This window comes from Epinephelus moara, chromosome 21 (genome assembly GCF_006386435.1).
Source record: "Epinephelus moara isolate mb chromosome 21, YSFRI_EMoa_1.0, whole genome shotgun sequence".
NCBI classification, from domain to species: Eukaryota; Metazoa; Chordata; class Actinopteri; order Perciformes; family Serranidae; genus Epinephelus; species Epinephelus moara.
This window is the reverse complement of record NC_065526.1, coordinates 12,904,031-12,924,059: the sequence shown is the minus strand read 5'-3', so window position 1 is coordinate 12,924,059 and position 20,029 is coordinate 12,904,031. Positions and strand designations below refer to the sequence as shown.

At 39.3% G+C, this 20,029-nt stretch overlaps 1 protein-coding gene across 1 annotated transcript; it reads left to right on the top strand.

Annotated features, from left to right (window-relative positions):
* The first annotated feature begins 4,162 nt into the window (after nt 1–4,162).
* Nucleotides 4,163–20,000, top strand: LOC126382523 (GRAM domain-containing protein 2B-like). The gene is made up of 13 exons (XM_050032431.1): nt 4,163–4,354; nt 6,101–6,247; nt 6,366–6,423; nt 8,170–8,242; nt 8,480–8,583; nt 10,015–10,104; nt 10,948–11,019; nt 11,112–11,165; nt 11,298–11,397; nt 11,576–11,635; nt 11,747–11,846; nt 13,294–13,386; nt 16,930–20,000. The coding sequence occupies exons 1-13, from the start codon at nt 4,269–4,271 to the stop codon at nt 16,943–16,945; spliced, it is 1,053 nt and encodes a 350-aa protein (XP_049888388.1). The 5' UTR covers nt 4,163–4,268; the 3' UTR covers nt 16,946–20,000.
* The last annotated feature ends 29 nt before the right edge of the window (nt 20,001–20,029 follow it).

Here is a 20,029-nt window from a genome sequence, read left to right as displayed (position 1 = left end):
AAGAGCTTTGATCAACATTTTTTTATTGTCAAATTATGCAGTCTGTTTGAACACTCTGTCCTCGCACAAACAGAACAGGAACCAGGATACTTTCTTTTATCCAATTAACAATAGGATGTATTTCTAAACATGTCATATTTTCCATTTCGCTCCCCTTTCTTTGAATTAGTACCATTCTTCACGAGAACCAGCATTATGCTTGTGATTAGGAAATGAAGAGGAATGTTCCTAACATCGTTGATGGCGTGCTTTAAGTACAGTGGGGCACACACCCAGGCATGAGGAGATGTAATCAGCTGTAATTCACTATGAAACTCACACTGGATAGATCAGATATCAGGAGAGCTCGTGTTAAACTATTCAATACCACATGCAAGGTGTCCTTTGCAGTTGTAAAGTTCACATACAGCAGCTTCATCCTCATTGTTTCTCACTATGATCTGTGTGTTGATATGAAGAGTTGCTGAGGGTGTGTGGCAAACCCTGTCACATGCTACTTCCTTGAAATCTCTTAAAAAGCCAGCCGCTCATTGTATTAAATTCTTTTAAGCTATAGAAGGAAAAGAAAAAGAAGAGGGTGTATTGTTCTGTCCATCACAGGAAAACTCAATTATGGCTATTTAAATGCTTTCGTAACTCTAACTACTCTATTTCCTTCTTGAGACGTGTTGAGACAGGCCCGGTAACTTTACACCTATAAGGAAGCGTTCGTTTTAATGCAAGTAGCTGTTTACTTTTCTCTTTGCCTCACATGGTGACGATTCATACCCCACAGAAAGAAGTCACGAAGGCCAATGTGACCCTGAGCTGCCATTGCTCCAAGCAAACGCCTACTGAGCACAATAGATAATGTTTATCTGAAAATGCTGGCATCAGTGTGGGCTGTGCGACACATTATGTGCATTAAATTCATCTATATAATTCAATACAAAAATCAACACAGGGAAACTAACAATAATTCTGCAGGGCTATTATACAAAGATGATAAAACTTTATTACAAGAATGTTCCTGAGGTCATGTACAGTTCTTCTGAATAGATTCTTGTTATTACATTTTATATTACACTAGTAGAACCTGCAAAGATGGCACATTTCTTCACACAGATTGCAATTGCAACTCATACTTACAATAACACAGACTATTGTTGTATCTGGCACCATGTTTGAACTTGAATTATCATTATTATGGGAAGTGCCAACATTCAAAATGCTGAACTCATCACCTACCGGCAGCACTGACTGCTCAGTGGTTACTAAATCCTTAATCTCAAAGCAGCATACATGAACAAAGGTCAGCACAGCGCTCTGAGCTGCATACAGAGACAAAGGTGGAGGAGAGGTGAGGGTAAGATGAGGGTGAGCAAAGAGAGCCAACATCTGGAATGACACCATGCAATCATATGACCAACCGCAGTTTAACAGTGCCAGCAGCTGCACGAGGACAATTGCTCAACTGGATTATCTTCCATGTACTTCAAAATAAAAATAACCTTTGTCTGAATACCCTCTGACATGATGGGGCTTTTCTCCTGTACAGTAAAGTACCATAAAGTATACATGCAAGTGCAAGTGTACCATAGCAATATTAGCAGTGTGAGCGTATGTCCTACAGCTAAACACAACTGTATCTGCTTTTAAAGGCATTGTTTATCCTACAAGTTCTCATCCCAAACTGTCAAATACCACCATTTGACTTAAAATTGACCTTTCTCTAAGCCCCGCCCCTATGTGATGGTTCAACAAGCTGTTTCTGAAGAAATATTGTCATATTTTTGGAAAAATGAAACAGTGATTCCAGAGAGAAGCAGACTGTCTGTGTTTGAAGGATATATCCAGGATGTCAAACTGACTCAGCAGCAACAACAGGTTAAAAAGACAAAGATAGTTAGAAGCTAAAATCGAACTATAGGCTACAGATCACAGTGTAAAAGTGAACCACCACATCACTGCTGATCGCCACACAAGACAATGAATATAAAGGGAAACTTTGCTGATATTGAACCAGCTGTGTGGCATCACAGTGTGTGCAGATGAACGGTGTTTCGCTTCGCCCCTGTGCTGCTGCCAGCACCTGGACCTTCCCCATCTCCGGGGGACGTCAAACAACGTTCATTTGAGCACAATATGATGACACACTGCTGGTTGAATATCAGCAAAGTTTCCCTGCTTCCCTTCACTGGTTCCTGTACAGCAGGGTCGGTCTTTTTGTCACTGTTATAATCATTAAAAGCAAAAGCAGCATGTGTATACATTCAGTAAGCTATATCTTCAGTAGCTAGCTAGCTAACCCTACACTTTTCAGGGTTTGATTTTGGTTTTGGAACAGGGAAGAAACGTATATCTTTTTCCAACCTCTCCAGGTAACAAGTATCATTAATACACGACGTGCCCCAGGCACAACATTTAGCTCCAAATCCACAAAACCAGCCTGAAAATGAAGGAAATCTGAAACAATTGCATTAGAGTCAACAGAGCACAGCTGTGTCTGAGCCGGCCCGATGCTACGTTATAATTGGCCAGTCTGCGTCCAGGGGCGGGACTTAGCAAAGGGACATAGATACCAAACAATGGGCTCCCAGGTGAAAGTCCAGAGTTTGTTTGAACCACCAGTCCACCCAATAAAGACTTTTTTGCTGCTTTTCATATGACGGCAGTTGCTGACCGCGTTACAAATAGACGCCTGCGTACCATCCTGTGGCAAAGGGTGCCTCTGTGTGTCCCTGTCTGACGCTGACATCCACTGACATAATGGCGGTATCTGACAACTTTGGTTGTTGCCCGCTGTCTCCTAAACTGACACACCCGGTCTGTATCATATTGCTATGAAAAGTGCCTCTGTGCGTTGGTCTCTGATGCCCAAATTACTGACAAAGCGGCAGTATTTGATGAGTTGGAAGTGAGAACAGGCTGATTTATCACAGATAATATGTGCAGAGAAATCCAAGGTGTTATTCTTGCTTTAAAAGACTAGTGTGCAGTAAATAATGATCAGAATAAGAGTCAAAATATATAATGAAATATATGATAATGAAGCAATTAAGTTTTTAATTACTGCATCCTGCATACAACGACACCCTGCCCATATGGGTTTACAAGACACCATAAATTAATATAAGCCACAATCTTCAGATCTTCATTGTCATTACAACAAAATTAATAAATCACTGACAAGAACATTTAATATACCACTAGAGTAATCACAATAAGTACAATTTGAATAGTCCATCTTGTCTTGTTTTTTTCAGGCTTTTGAGACACATAATTAAACAACCATTCCAATTGTAATCATCTGAACACCATAATATTTTAGGGTTTCATCGAGCCATTTCATAGTACATTTCTACAGCACAAAATGGAACTCACTTCCTACTTCTCTAAAATCCCACCGCTCACACAATATATTTCCTCCTCAGATCTGTAAGATGAGGAGGTCAAGGTGGCAGAGACCTGATCGAGAGATAATCGCTCACAATGTTGGAAGTCTGAGCTTGTGTTCAGCCGCGGCCAAAGCCCCCACAGTATGTTCTCAGATATTTGCTGCATTTCTGTTATTTTATCTCTGTTTGGCAGCACGGTGATCTTTTACAACACACTGCTGTGCATGTACAGGAGACATAAGTGCAAAAACTGTGATATTATGCACAAAAACAAACATTTCCATTCCTTGATTATGTTTTATATATTCTTACTATCTTTAAGAAATTGAATGTAATGTTTGTGGCTATATGGAGCTTTACATTTTTAGTGGAATACATTTCGTAAACCATTATTTTAGCTGTGTCATGTTATGTCATGTTATGTCTCTGTGGTGTAGGCCTAAAATCATTCTCTGATCTCTATCTGTGCAGGCTGAGCAGGTTACATGGTGTGACTGTGATGACGGCTGTCCCTGCATACCTTTGTCATAGTGCGTGCGTGTTCTTAAAGGCGCATGTGTCTGTGTGTCAAAAGGTCACGATAGGTAGTGCCACCCATAGCGACCGTTGCCATGAGGAGCACAAGCTGCGCACGACGTGTGGCCATTCCACCTGCCTTCACTGATTTGTTTAGTTTGAGTGAAAACCTCTGCCCCTCGCAGCTGATTGGTTGACTTAATTAGAAGAAGCCAATCCTAAAGAGGAGGCTGTGATCACCTTTTGTTTCTTACCTGCCTCTCACTGCCTCAAAGTTACTTCAAGGAATCAGAGCCAAAGACTCACATGAGAGGTGTTTCGATGAGTTTTCAAATTTTAGCTGCAGTTATAGTCTTTCACTGCGTGTGAAAGTGTATGAGTGTGTGCATGTGTGTGAGCTGGAAGTATTTATTGTCCATCATGAGTCTGAAAAGCAGGAGATTCTCACTGGACAGCAATGTGTGAGTATAAATACTTCATGTTTTGCTTTTCTTTCTCTGTCCCTGTCACATCCTTCATTCTTCATCTCGGCTGATCAACAGTGTGCGTCACTTAAAAAGCATCAGGTGTGCTCGATATTCTTGTTGTGTATCCAGTGTTTGTAGCTGCTGGCTTACAAAAGTGAAACCACTCTCCAGAGATCCTCTCTGTTGCCCAGAGACTGCAGACTAACCACAGGTCTGATAAGCTGACAGCTAGCCCAGGCAGAGGGAGAAAATACACTCAGGCTGTATTCAAATAAGTTCCTCAGGGAGTTTGGAGCTAGTTTAAAGGAATAGATAACCCTCAAATTGATCAGTTGTAAATCAGTAACTCACTGCAGAGGAAAGAGCACTACATGTAGTACAACAGGACTGACCTGTAGAGGAAAACTTTTATGGTCCATGGACTCAGTGATTGTGATTCAGGCCATTTTAAAGCATGTATTAAGTAAGTAGGTATTAAAGCAAGTGGCTCCGACCCCAGTGTTGTTGGGATACAGGTCAGCTGCTTTGGCGTCGACTGCATGGCCGCTGGAGAAGCATTAGCACATTGTGAGAGAAAACAAGAGGGCAAAAATAACCAACCACAACAAAACTGGACACTCTTAAAGGAATACGACACCCTCAAAATGGCAATTTGTATATCAATTACTCACCCTATGCTACCTTGAATTCATGAAAAAAACTTTGTTTTTCTCGCATGCTTCCATGGTGAACGAAGAATCCAAAAACGGAGAAAATTCTTGATGAATTGAAGTAAATGGGGGCCGCGTGTAACAACAGCAAAACTATATGAAAACATCTGTTTATAATCCCTTAAACAACTCGTGCAGTGTAATCCATGTCTCATTTATCCAGTCGTTTGCTCAATACTTTCCAAACACATGGATTTTCTCGAAAACCTCACGATTTAAATCACCTCCACATAAAAAGTCTCACGCACACCTGCACTCTGCTCATGCATTCCATTGAAGTCCTGCCTCCTAGCTCATTTAATGGCCATTATTTATCATTGAATGGAGGCATTGTAGTCAGGTTTTAGCCATAATGCATGTGTTTGGGAAGTACTGAGCATACAACTGGATTAATGAGACTTGGATTATACTGCACGAGTTGTTTAAGAGATTATAAACAGATGTTTTCATATAGTTTTGCTGTTAAACATGACCCACTTGTACAGCAATTCATCAAACATTTTCTCTGACTTTGGATTCTCTGTTCACCGTGAAGGCATGCAAGAAAAACAGATGTGTAATTGATATGCAAATAAACACTTAGAGGGTAAAGTATTCCTTTAACCTCTGCTGTAACACAAAGGAACAGTTCAAACTGACAGAGATATTAGATTGGATTTACAAACAAACAAGAACAGTATATTCCCTTCAACACCGTTGTTGACACTCAGTTGAAGCTCCTCAATGTGAGAAATTATTTGTGCCTCTGAATGAACTGCATTAATCTCTGTGGAAAATCAGACTTCGCCTGATGTAAACAATGAAAGTGAAGATAATGAAATGTTTACCATCAGCACGCAGGAGTTGTTTTCAGCCACTCTGTGAACTCAGTAAATCCAGCACATTTACTGATGTTCCCACCGTGAAGAAACCCATTCTTCTTTTTGTATTTTTTCTTTACTTTATGTTGTTCTATATCCGTCCTACCTGTGTGTGTCATATAAAAGCCGGATCATCAGTCTGACATTTATCTCCCGGTCTCTTGGGACAGCTGTCTGGATGGAGTCGGGGTCCTTGGCGTAAGAAGAGGCAGCAGCAGGTTTAGCAGTAGGAAATCCAAACACAGCCAGAGTCTGGACGATGCCCGACTGGAGATCCAGGCGCTAAATCACAGCCTCAACTCCAGCATTGCCCTCAGGTATACTCAACACCAGACAGGGATTAAGAAAAAAACTGAAGTTTTAATCTTAGACTGAGACAAAGTCTGGATATGTCATCTAGTTAGTAGGGTGAATTTCTCGTGTTTGTGTCCCCAGGAAGCAGACAATAACAGAGGAGAGCATTGAACGATTAGATGGGCTCATCAACAGTAGTGTAAGTCTGCTCCACCTCATCCTGCTCACTTACAACATCCATATTTTATCACATTTTGCTGCAGCACAGGGAGAATAAAGCGGCCATAATGTATATTTTTTATAATAACAATGCATCAACTTATGATGTGAAAACAGTGTGAAGGTCTGTTATCATTTACCTAAAGAGAATTATCACCTGAATCTGCAGCTCCCCTCAGCTTTACGGAGATTTATAGGGAGTTTCAGCTCATTGTTTAGCTGTCCGGCCTACTTTATTGTTTTGTTTCACTCTCAGCGCTCACATAGCAGAGAGAAAAAGCTCTTAAATCACACTTTACACGACCTGATCAGCACCAAACAGCATCGAGGCACAGTTTGAGACCAGCTTTAGCGGAGCATTTAGCAGCTTAAAAAGCAGGTATTTCCCTCAGGAGTTGGAGGAAAATTAAGCTAAAATTGAGTGAATGTTGGACTTATGTTCTTCAGATAGACAGAAACAGGACTCCTGATGAATAATAATGTTGTTGGACATGTAAATTAGCAGTTGTTTGCTAGCAAGATCGCAGTATGTCACTGTTGTGTTGTCATGTTCTCAATCAGTTTGAAGATAATTATTTAAGATAACGAATCTCAAGCCTGCTCCTTATTATCACTCAACACACAGTTTAGTATTTTTTAAAATTGACCTGGTATGCGTTTCCTTATTTTCTGGCATACACGTAATGTTACAGTGTCAGATGTTCATATTAAACGTAGTCAAAGTTTAAATGAAGAGGCAAGCATACATAGAATTATCCCTGTGAGCTAAAACCTCAGGCCTCAGACCGTTCTGAATACTCTGTTTCCAGCTGTTTCTTCTCTTCGGGACAAGCTGACATCGTTAGCTCGTGACAGATTTCTTTATATGGTTGTCACTGCAAGTATTTACATGACGTAGCCTACACTGCTACATGTAGCTACATGCTAGCGTCAGGGACACCTGTAATCTTGGTTGCAGTTGTTCTCCATTTCTCTCTGATTTCGGGTCATATTCCTGCTGGAGTGTATCCCGTTATGAAGATTTTGGTTTAGAAGATTTTATCAGTGATTTTTGACGGTCATTGCTCCAGCTACAGTCATGGTGCAGGGACGCCAAGCAGCATGCAGCATTCATGTCCACCTAGGATGGTCTATCACGAGTTGGGAAGTCATCCCGCCGACTTTTGTGTGTTCATAAGCTTAAAGTCGTTACGTGAAATAACGTGGAAGCTACAAATAAGATGTGGATCAGAGCATTGATAACACTTAGAAGCTTTATAATACAAAGTGATTTTTTCTGAGACTTCCGAGACATTCCTTCATCTCACTAATGCTAATAAATAACTTTTGTAACTTTTGCATTTAATCTGGGTCACTCTACGTGGACACTAACTACCAGTTACGACCTTATACCGCATTGCAAATTACCTGTGAGCATAAAATTGATATGCAGTATTTTGATTAATATGAAGTTTGTTACTATCAACCAAGCATTTTCTTTTGTCTGCCATGTATCTACATATATGTCGACAACTTGTTCACTGAAATTTCCGCCGACTTTCCGAGTTCTTGTTCCGACTTCACGTGAATTTTGTTAACTAGTTTTTCCGATTATTCCGACAACACATGAATGTAGGGGCAAAGACAGAAGACACAGACGCGCAGAAGCACCTTTTATTGTAGAAACCCAACCTGAATCTGAACATGAGCATAATTTGTCCTCTGTAACATTATTTTTCACTGACAGAGCTTCCTGAAGCAGAACAAAACCTTCCACAAACTGTTCCAAGAGATTCCTGAGGGGGAGAACCTGACACACAGTGAGTTGAGAGTCTGTTACTTATTCCTTGATATTGATTATGGAGATTATGTTACACTGTGACCCTTTGTCCCTGGTGTGTGATGAAGCGCTTCCTACTTTGTTTGCACAGTAAAACAGGAGCTGCAACACGATTCTGCAGTCATGTCTCTTTTGTCTCAGTGACATTGCTGTTTCCTTTTTTATTAGAGAAACATCTTCCTCACAACTTTAAATGGTGTGTGTGTGTCTATTGTAGCATTCACCTGTGCCTTGCAGAAGGAGGTGCTGTATCACGGAAAAATCTTTGTCTCTGAGAAGTATGTGTGTTTCCACTCGTCAGTGCTGCTCAAAGACACCAAGGTAACACGCTCAGACTCATTGAGGTGAAGCCTAATTCACACTGGTGAAATTATTCAACACTGACATGTCATACCAGCGGTGCCAATTAAACCAGTATGTGTTTAATTTTGTAGGAACACTTCACTCTGGCAGAGCAGACTTTAAACTTACATGTCCCAGAAGTTGTAGAAGAAGCAGTCAACATTAGCATTAGCTATCCTGGGGATTTACTTTCATCTCCAGCATTTGGGCTTTTACCCTAAAATCAAAGACTTCACAGAGGGAAATTATTTAAGGACTTTGGATAGTGAACAAAATTAAAGGCTGGTTCCTTATCTTGATTATCCACATCACATAAAAGTGGAATATGATTGTAATGTCCTTTTTAAAGGGGTTGAAAGGTTAAAAATGTCATAATTATCCATTAATAAATAAATGTTTAAATACTTTATTAAATATTTTTTTAAATAAATGTTTGAATAAATGTTTAAATAAATAAATAAATATTATACAGAAATAAATAAGTTAATTCAGAAATGTATAAATAAAAGAATAAGTAAATGCTAATATAAAGACTAAAATACATAAATGAATGCATAAATGAATGAGACCTCCTAACTCACAAACATACAGGTAGGGAATAACAAAAATTAATAAATCTGGTTGTACACAAATTTGGAAATAAATTTAAGATATTTATTTATGTCCTGTTTGATCATCAACTTTGTTTTATTTATGAATTAATTTATTTAATATTTAATTTATTAATTTAATCATGGATTTATCTATTTTTATTAATGTTTAGTTAACATGTATTCATTTATTTATGTATATATCTATTTATTTCCATATTTATTTATACATGTATTTTTTTATTTAGTTATTCTTGTATTTAGTCATACATTTATTTATTTATTTATTTTCATATCTACCTATTTATTCCTGTATTTATTTATAATGTTTTGTATTTATTTCTGTATGTATTTATTCCTTCTTGTCTTTTTAATTAGTACTTAAGTAATTTTTTGTCCTCCATATAAAGGTGACGTTCAGAGCATTAATGTAGCATCCAAAAGCTATTTGCTATGTAGATACATATTTGAGTAATGGTGTCCTAAGCAAATAGTAAAGTCACGCTCCCTCTGTGAGTGTTGTAATCTGAGCCTCACTGTTTTTTGTTTGGGTAGTCGGTCCAGTTGCACATGCATTTTACTGCATGTGAGTCCCTGTGTGTGTATCCCACTGGCTAGCTAATCTCCACCGCTCTTCACTGTGCTCATACAGCGATATGAGCACAGTGAAGAGCGATAACAGTGCTAATTACAGTGTCAGCACTGTTGTTAGCACTGTTTGTGTTGCTAGCACTTAGCTGCTAGCCACCAGTTTAGCCACCTCCATGTTGAGAGCCGTGTGCAGACAATCAGACTCCTATATTTTGTCCACATGTTGCAGGTGGTGCTTTCTGCGTGCAGCGTCAGTGGGGTGAAGAAACATAACTCTGCTTTATCCATGCTGTCTATTCAAACTGCTGATGGAGAGAAGGTCAGAATACACACTTTAAAAGTTTATTATTTTAAGCCTCAGTTTTTATTTTATGTATTGATCATTATCTATGTCCCATCATTTTCCTTCACTTTATAATGTTTTTGTGATTTTGAGCTATATAAACACACACTGACATGACTGCATCTTAGCATTACAGATGCGAGTATAACTGTGGAATTAAAGTTTTGGGTAGGAAACCAATGGCAACTGAATGTGATATTAGATAACTTGAATGCCGACATATCCAGCCTCCAAAAGTGCTCAGAAACATGCTGAAACCTCTGGGGGGTTTGGGCTCAATAACACATCACACATCTGTGGGGAATTGTAATTCGACCTCCTGTAAACAAGCGTCCGTCGGTGTTGTTGAACTCCTTAACCACAGGACTCGAAATAGAGATTGAAATTAATCAAATCAGATTAATTCATGTTCTGTGTCATTTTGTATGTGTTGTATGTTGTGTATTGTACAATGGCTCGTTTAGAGACAGGCAGTGCAACTTGCTAAGACTGTAAATGCTGGCCACTGTTATGTTCCTTTTAAATTAAACATTATATGTAATTATAATAGTAGCAGTAGTAGTGGAGATGTCTTTATTAATCAGGTTTAGAAACAAGTAATAATAACAATCATAAATTCATCTTGACTCAAATGTGTCCAGTAGTTTTAGTGTTCACTACCAATCAGTAAAAAGAAAAACAGAATTAAAAAGAAGGAAAAGTGTGATATTTCCTGCAGTAAAACTAACAGCTTGTCAAGCTAAAACTTCATATTAGATTCCTTAACATTGAGTGTACACATAGATTAACCCTTTCACCTGCTTCTTTTCCTGTCTTCAGTACACATTTGTGTCTCTGAGGCACCGTGAGATGTGTTATAAACTCCTCCAAAGTCTCTGCTCAAATGCACAGGTACAGTAGGTGCTCTTTATAAAGTCATCATTTCTTAAGATAAAGGGTCAGTTTTCAGTTTAAACTCATGTTTCTATGTTCGTCTTAAACAGGGGGAGTGCAGCCCTCATGTCTCCGCTGCAGAAAACGAAGCTGATCATGACAAAGTATGTTTGCTGCCATTTTAACTCAACCAAAAGAAGAATTTCAGAGACTCAGGGTTGTCGTTTAGGAAATATGAATGCATGATGCACGATGACAGAGACTTTAACCTTCAGCGTCTCTGTCCTTGTCTGCAGGCCTCCAGTTATTCCAGTTTGGAGGACAGCGTGGATCGTGATCTGAGCAGACAGAACAGCATTTGTCTTGACAACGGCTTTCCTCTGATGCCTGGTGAAGGTGAGAAACAGATGGGAGAGACAGGGAGAAGCTTGTGATAGAGTAATGTATAATTGTTTAATGTTGCTCTATTTTCAATAGTTACTTTAGTTGATTAATTACACTTTTCTATTTAAGATACTACTGTAAGTCTTAGCAGTATCATTGAATGCACCAATGCATATTTGTGTCCTTCCAGGTCCTACAAGACGATATTCCACCCTCAACACCTCAACAGATGACGACGACAGACGTTTGTGTAAGAGCTCACAAATAGACACACACAGACTGTAATATCTACTCAAGTTACCCATAAGGCACAGAGGTAAGGGTCGTTAAAGAATAACAAGGTGATTTTTCTCTCCACCAGCTGTATCATGGGTTTCGAGGATCACTGAGAGGGTCACACCGCTCTCTTTCCTCAGAGAAGGTAGTAACGCCAGCATTCTCGCCTACCTCTGCATTATGCTGTGAGTACTGTTATTTCAGCTGAGTACATTCACTCAAGCACTGTGCTTAAGAACAATTTTGACTTTACTATAATATGACACTGGCATGGGGACATTTTTCTGCATGATGAGTATTGCCACTTTTAATCCTTAGTATATTTAGCTGATATTACTTCTATAGTTTGACTTGTGATGTATTTTTATGTTATGAATTTGCAGCCATTACTGAAGTTAAAAATCTGAGTACTTCTTCCACCATTGTCCATCTCTCTGCTGCTCTCTAAGAATTTAAGAATGTTGCTCATTATTTTGAGATACTAAGTCATTATTTTGAGTAAGTCCCTCATTATTTTGAGATACTAAGTCATTATTTTAAGAATGTTGCTCATTATTTTGAGATACTGAGTCATTATTTTGAGATACTAAGTCATTATTTTAAGGAAGTTGCTCATTATTTTGAGATACTGAGTCATTATTTTGAGATACTGTCATTATTTTGAGAAAGTTGCTCATTATTTTGAGATACTAAGTCATTATTTTGAGAAAGTTGCTCATTATTTTAAGATACTAAGTCATTATTTTAAGGAAGTTGCTCATTATTTTGAGACACTAAGTCATTATTTTGAGAAAGTTGCTCATTATTTTGAGATACCAAGTCATTATTTTAAGGAAGTTGCTCATTATTTTGAGATACTGAGTCATTATTTTAAGAAAGGTGCTCATTATTTTGAGATACTAAGTCATTATTTTAAGAAAGTTGCTCATTATTTTGAGATACTAAGTCATTATTTTAAGAAAGTTGCTCATTATTTTGAGATACTAAGTCATTATTTTAAGAAAGTTGCTCATTATTTTGAGATACTAAGTCATTATTTTAAGAAAGGTGCTCATTATTTTGAGATACTAAGTCATTATTTTAAGAAAGTTGCTCATTATTTTGAGATACTAAGTCATTATTTTAAGAAAGTTGCTCATTATTTTGAGATACTAAGTCATTATTTTAAGAAAGGTGCTCATTATATCAAGATACTAAGTCATTATTTTGAGAAAGTCGCTTATCATTTTGAGATACTAAGTTATTATTTTGAGATACTAAGTCATTTTTTTAAGTTACACTGGCAGAACTGGGTTTTCATACTTTGCAGATCCCACATGCTGTACACATTTTTGAAGCGCAGCTTTGTGTGTGAAACATACATCTTGAGGCACATTTTGGTATGTTGACTTACTGGATTGGCTGGAAGGGAAAGAAAATGTTCTAATCCTGGAGATGCGGTTATAGAAATGTTATCACACAATGTTCACTCAGGCTCCATGCTGATACAATTTACTGATATCTTATTGTCATGACTTCACAGTATGTACCCATCTAAGACTGTCTGGGTGTGATTCATCTCTGCACTAAGTGAAAGTGCATTGTTGTGGCTGACGGTAAAACCCAAAGCATTTACGTCATTATTGTTTGCAGGATGGTGTTGCTCCTGTTGGTGTCTGGGTACATCGGGCTGAGGATCATGGCGCTGGAGGAGCAGCTGACTGAGTTGACTTTACACAACGGAGAGTGAGTAGACACACACAGACATAAAGAAAAAGGAAGCCTGTCAAGAGAAAGAAGAGAGTGTGATGGCTCAAACCGGTTTGGGGGGACATTTTCAGCCATTAGCTTAGATCAGATTAGACAGGAACAGACTTGAAAAGGTTCAGGACAGCTACGTGGACAAAAGATAAGTGATTACATCAGAGTCACTCCCACTAGGGATATGTGTTTAAAATGTTGAGATGAAGCCTTACACCAGCGTAACAACAGTAAGGAGTACTACATTTACATACACAGTTTACATTATAAAGATATTTAATCAGTAATAAATGTAGTATAAAATTACTAATGAATCATAATGTGCTCCTTTCTCAGTGGTGGACTACTCAAAAGTAGCATGAAATGGAAATACTCAAGTAAAGTACACTTATACCTAACTACTCCACTACATGGTACACAGAGTCCAGAGCATGCAAACACTGGGAGGGTGCATTCATATATAAAACAAGCCCATAATTAAGCACAGCCAAGAATGTGGCAGAGACTGTCTGGTTTTGGCCAAAAAAGCGAAGCAGAAGCATGAATGAATGAAATGTGTGTGATAAATGTGAGAAGTCTTTGGTGAATGGACCCCCATCTCGAAAGGGTTAAGGAGGTTGATGAATCCACAGTCAATTAGGGCTCCATTACAACTCACGAGGTTCACCGACAAAACAACTGTCTTATACTAAAGGTGTTTTAGTAAGTATAACAAGTATAACATGCTAACATTATTAGCACAATCCTATGGAATTTTACATTGTATAAATTAGCATAGCGAAGAGCAGAGTTTTCCTCTGCTCATATGAAGCCAGGATAAATCACACACAAGACTTAAAATGATATTTTAGTGGAGGCTTTATTGTCTTTATGATTTATTGTTTCTTATCTGTGAAATTAATGTAAATAAAAGCTTTGTTTCCACTGAGGGAAATGACTTCAGCGTACAAAAATAAACAGGGGGTCTGCGTCGCCGCGACATGTAGTTACATTCCTTGGAGAGGTGCACGTCAAGCTACAGCGTAGGCTTTACGTCGACGCAGAGCCTACGCCATAGGTACAGCGCCGATTAAATGCAGAAGTATAAATTCCGCTTTGCTGAGCTCCATTTTGAAGAGCTGTAGTCAGTGGTGGGTACAGCATTCAAATCCTTTAATTAAGTAAAAGGCTGTGCTGTTAGAACAACACATCTCTGAAAAGTCATGTTATCATGGTGTCAGAAACACAGCCCTGTTTTCAGCTGATCCAAAAGGGATTTTAAAGAGTTTATTTGGATTAAGAAGTAGGAGAATATTCTTAACACATGAAGGAACACTTCATCCCTCAGTTCATCACAAACATTTAAAGTCGACACAGCTGGAGATATGTGGTTTTCAAATGTGTAATCTGGAAAGTAACCAAAGCCGTCCGACAAATGTAGTGGAGTAAAAACTACAGTATCTGCCTCTGAGACGTCGTGGAGTAGTATATAAGTCATAAGTTGTAAGTATAAAGCTGCATAAAATGGAGATACTTGACTGCTGACTGCAAAGTCAAGTCAACTTTTCTTATATAGCGCATTTCAATCGACAAGCGTAAAGTCAGTGTGCTTAAGATACATAATACATGACAAACATAAAATATCATATAAGATAATAAAGTATGACACATATCAAAACAAGCAGAACATGATAAAAACAAACAAAATGAGAGGGTACTGTTATTATCACATACAAACCGTATGATTAAGACATGAAATATGATGTGTTTCCCAGAGATTAAACTCCTCTGCAGTATGTAAAGAAGTTAAAATTCAAGCTTCAGGTTACAGCTACACTAAAATTCTGCTGAATATTAATGCGACTCTACTTAGAGCCATTATGCATAATCACTACTTTTCCTTGTGGAACTTTAAGTATACTTTGCTGCAGTGGCGTGAGGTCGTTACCACTGGCCTCAGTGCACGCTAGTCACTAGTTATAAGCTGGAAGCTGTTAACAAAAAGCCAAAGGAATCTAGTTTTGGAAGCTTTGCTACTTTTCCTCCTGGTCATTTTTCTCTTGTCCTTTCTTACCACTGCTTGTATGTTGAAAAGGCATGACTGCTCGCTGTCAGTCTGGACAGATTTTCCCACAGTCCAAAGACATGCACGTTAATTGGTGACTCTAAATTACCCGTAGGTGTGAATATGAGTGTGAATGGTTGTCTGTCTCTATGTGTCAGCCCTGTGATAGTCTGGCGACCTGTCCAGGGTGTACTCCGTCTCTCGCCCAATGTCAGCTGGGATAGGCTCCAACCCCCCGTGACCCCAACAGGATAAGCGGTTACAGAAATGATTGCATTAGGAGAAAAATAAGTACAAGAGTTACTAAAATGAACTAAAATGTCGGAGAAAAACAGACTGCTCCTGATAATAAATGTCATATTCAATGTAATATGCACTATCTGTATTTACGCCCCTGCTTTGCTGATAATAGTCTGTACTTTTACTTTAGTAAAAATTTTGATGCGTTTCACATTGTAGTGCTACTGATTACTCAAAGGAATACTTCAGTTCACTTCATCAGTTACTCGCCCACTGTTACGGTGAATTCATGAAGAAGACTTTGTTTTTCTCACATGCCTCCATGGAAAGCAAAGAATTCAAAAACAGAGAAAATTCTTAATGAACTGAAGTTACGGCTGTGTGTGTTCTGTGCTGCTGTCCCTTTTCCCTCCATCGTACACCTGCCCAGGTGTGCTGCATTACTTAACGAGGTGCAGTGCACCTGGCATGGAGGAGGTAATTAAGAGCGAGGCCTCTGGTGTGGGGACTGCTGGTCCTGCTGCCTCTCAGCGTGGGATTTTTGTTGTCTTGTTTGCTTATTTATTTGTCAATTTATGGAGCTTTGTTCACCCCATGGGGCAGCCCAAGGGTGGTGTGTAACAAATGGGGGCTCGTCCAAGATAGAGCATCCATGTGGTGGAGTAAATGTAAGTTTTTGTGTGGATGTCTTGGCCTTTTTTTTGAGTGTAGAGGTCATCTCTTTTGTTAGATTATTTGTGGTTGTTGCTCTGTGTTTAGTTGTAACTTCAGTTTTGAGCACCCTGACTAGGTAGTCACCGGGCAGGTAAGATCTGCATTTAACAGCAGCGACGATATATCTAAATATCCGTTTACAAACTCCCACACAACTCATGCAGTATAACCACAGTCCCAATTATTCAGTCATATGCTCAGTGCTTCCCAAACACATGCATTTTCACTAAAACCTTAGTATTAAAAACACTTCTGCCCCTCCTGCTCATCTGTGCGTGACACTGTTTATGCTTAAGTGTTTTTAAATAGTAATGTTTTAGTATAAAAGCGTGTGTGGGAAGTAGTGAGGACACGGCTGGATAAATGAGACTAAAGTTAGGAGTTGTGTGAGTGTTTTCTCCGGTTTTGGATTCTTTGTTAACTGTGGAGGATATACAAATGATCATTTTGTAGGTGACGTATTCCTTAACTTAAGGGATTGCTCCCTCCACCACTGTCCCCTCCTCATGCTGCTTCCTCTTCTTTTACAGGTACCATCAAACGTAGCCAGTAACAGCAGACTGTCCCAAACAAATCCTCCAGTGCACCTCTCTGTTAAGATCCTGCTGTACATTGATCCCCGTCTAGACAGACTCCCAAAAGCATCTTAGTAGTGAGACTCATCCGTTTGACACACAGAAACATCTCTCAGTTAAATATACAATATTGTGCACAAACAAGTCCGCTCGCAGCAGAGATTGGCCTCCTGTGTTAGCGCCATGTCAACAGAGCATACAGGTCAGCAGTAAGATGCTTCTGGGAAGTCTGAAGCGGGCCACACGCAGTGAACTACACGGATGACTGACTGCGTTGGCAGAGATGCACCGGGACAATATTTCTGTTACGAGCACGCTCGTTCTCTGCTGACAGATCAGATATTGAAGAGAGGATCTCCTGCACTGAGCCATATGGAGGCAGCCTGCTGAAGCCATGCTCATTTCCTGGCCGGTGAACAGCTGAGCTCAGCGAGCCGAGGTTGACGGAGTCTTGGCCGTCGTTTTCTTGGATCAACACTACAGGCTGCGACAGTGAGGACACACACAGTGATATAAGCACTTAATTGCTGCTTGAATTTATGTGTATGTTTTGAAATGAGGGTTCACATCGTGTAAGTGTATGCTATAATATAGTGACATGTTTTAAAGACTGTTAGTGACAGTAATCATCCAGCAGAGGGCAGTCACTCCTATTAAACCTCACTGTTACGTGAGGCACCAAGGCAGGATGTCACTTGGCACTTCAAACACCAGGCACTGAAATGTCTTCAAAATACTAATGTTACAAAGAGGTTTGCTACCGTTCCTTTGGTCAAATTCATCTTGTAAATTATATATTTGAGAATGTGTAATGTTCATCCACATTTTGGCCAACATTTGTCTGTGACTCTAATCCAATTTTTATGACCAAACATCCTGTGAATTCTGTCAATACCTGTGGGGAAACATAACTGGTTGTACGGTACAAAAAAAGTATAAGGGCCACAATGAGGAGACAAAAACTGCAAGAATAAAGTCATAACTTAAGAGAGAAAAGTCAAACTATTTCAGGAAAAAAGTGGTAATATGACATGATTAAACTCATAAATGTATTGGTGTAGGAGCTGAGCCTATTACTTGCAGCTACATGAGATGTTTCACCCGGTCTGATTTGGCTGACGCTTTGCACGTTTGATGCCACAGCTTCCTTGGTTGTGTTGAGTTTAGACGATAAACTTCAGGTCCTACCTGTTCCTACCTTTATACAATAACGCTCCAACTATCAGTACAGCGCCACAAACATAGTGCGTACAATTAATGTCTGCGGAGTGACTGGCTTTGGCTCTTACACTGGGGAAAACTCACTATTTTATGCCACAAAGTCAGATGAAATAGTATAAAGCAGTGGTTTCCAACTGGTCCAGCCAGGCAGTTCAGATTTTTCCTTATTTGTTAACCCCCGTTTCCACCGAGCAGTACGGTACAGTTCAGTTCAGTTCGCTTTTTCTCCATTTCCACTGAAAAGTTGTGGATGGTACCAACAGAACCGTTCTGTACCGTCCCCATTTTTGGTCCCCCCTCTGTTGGGGTACCTAGCACACAGATCTGGTACTAAAAGGTGGAGCTGTGAACACTGCAGTCTGATTGGTCAACAGAGGACGGTCACTCTGCTCAGGGCTGAGTTGTGGCTGGTTTTGAGGCTCATGTAACTACTGTTCATACTGTGGAGGGTTTAATTAGTAAACTGTAACTATAAAATGAAAGGATGTTTTGCTGCCTCTCACAGCTGCTGGAGTCTGAGAAAAAATAACTGAATTCACTGGGCCGACTGCCGACGACTTTCAAGGTGGAACATTAACTTGTAATGTTACTTTATGAGTGATGTGACGACGTAAATCCATCAGCACATCTTAAATATTCCATATTGCCATCACTTAAGTTTTTATATGACATACTTTTAGTAATGAGTGGATCCTCAAGCGTTTATTAATTTCAGCAGGGTTATGTGAAATGCATATATTGTAATCCAAAAAAGCATCAAGGAGCCTCGTTCCTGTGGGCTCCGCCAACACTAAACCCCTGAGCTTGCCTGAGGAGGACTAAATACCCAAACCTGCTATTTCTAAATATCCCATGGAGAGAGACTCTCACTGCAGCCTGTTTTATTTTGATTTGAAAATGACGGCATGTAGCCTCGTTCTGTGGACGATAAACAAGGTGCAGACCTCCATCTGTGTCACCGCTAAAGGAAATACAGTGAATGACGACAACCCGCCCACTTTTAAGGGTACTGTTTACAGTGGAAACGCTAGGGTCTAGGTCCCATGTCTGAAGGGTTACTGTTGGTTCCAAAGGTACCATACTGAAAGTGCTGGTGGAAACGGGGCATTAGCTCGAGGTACCACAGTTTAATTCATGCAGCATCATACTTGAGTCTGGCGATGACTCTGAGCTAGTTTGCCATCTCAAGTAGCTGTCTGACAGTTACTCACTCTACAGCAAAAAAACGACACTTCAAAATAAAAGCTCTGTGCCAGAAATTCACTGTACTAAAAAATTAAGTTTGCTTTTTACAAACTTGACATGTTTGCGAGTCACTTAGGGTCCATTTAGGATGTGTTTTGGGCCGCGACCCACCACTTGGGAACCACTGGTATAAAGAGCGAGAAAGTCCCTGACTGGGAGATGATGCAGCTAAGGGACTCTTGTCTATTTTTATACCATGTAAACTGACCTTCTGGCATAAGTATGAGTTTTTCCTCATACATTTGAGTTTATAATCATGTAATATTACTTTTGTCTTGAAACCTGAGATTTGTTTTCTTCAGTGAGGCCTTAACACCTCTTTGTATTGTGTCAAATCGTATTATGTTCAAATTCCATGTTTTATAAAGGATTTTTATGACTGGATGAACCCTGTACATTATCTGCACCCATTCCAGCCAATCTAGGAAGAGACTGTGTATTATTTTGTATCTTATTATCCTAAACCCATCATCACTTGTGCACCAAATTATCTTACAATGTACATGTAAATATGTTTTGCATCACTGTCTTATTAACTTATACACTGTACAAAAATACAAAGGCTGTTTCAAAAACAATGCGGTCAGTG